Source organism: Eimeria mitis, genomic scaffold (genome assembly GCF_000499745.2).
Source record: "Eimeria mitis Houghton genomic scaffold, Emh_scaff6043, whole genome shotgun sequence".
NCBI lineage: Eukaryota > Apicomplexa > Conoidasida > Eucoccidiorida > Eimeriidae > Eimeria > Eimeria mitis.
This window is the reverse complement of record NW_013574264.1, coordinates 3,074-3,363: the sequence shown is the minus strand read 5'-3', so window position 1 is coordinate 3,363 and position 290 is coordinate 3,074. Positions and strand designations below refer to the sequence as shown.

The 290-nt window shown below is 59.0% G+C and overlaps 1 protein-coding gene across 1 annotated transcript in view; it reads right to left on the bottom strand.

The window, feature by feature from the left end:
* Positions 1-290, bottom strand: part of EMH_0085520 (uncharacterized protein) — a gene marked incomplete at both ends in the record, with an annotated part of 2,594 nt that overhangs the window by 644 nt on the left and 1,660 nt on the right. The window contains one exon of the mRNA XM_013500917.1: positions 103-290. Within this exon, the coding sequence (XP_013356371.1) occupies positions 103-290 (188 nt within the window). The remainder of the gene's footprint in view (positions 1-102) is intronic.

Here is a 290-nt window from a genome sequence, read left to right as displayed (position 1 = left end):
AGCAGCAGCAGCAGCAGCAGCAGCAGCAGCAGCCTTACTCTCTCAGTTGAGGGCAAAGACGCCTCAATGCGAAGAAATATTCTTCTCCTGTCTCCTCCGTACTCTGCTGCTGCTGCTGCTGCTGCTGCTGCTGTTGCTGCTGCAGTTGCTGCTGCTGTTGCTGCTGCGGCTGCTGTTGCTGCTGCTGCTGCTGCTGTTGCTGTTGCTGCTGCTGCTCCTGCACATCCCAGACGTCCGCCTCTTCCTCTCCGCCTGCTCCTTTAGGCAGTGCGTTCTGCTGCTGTTGCTGC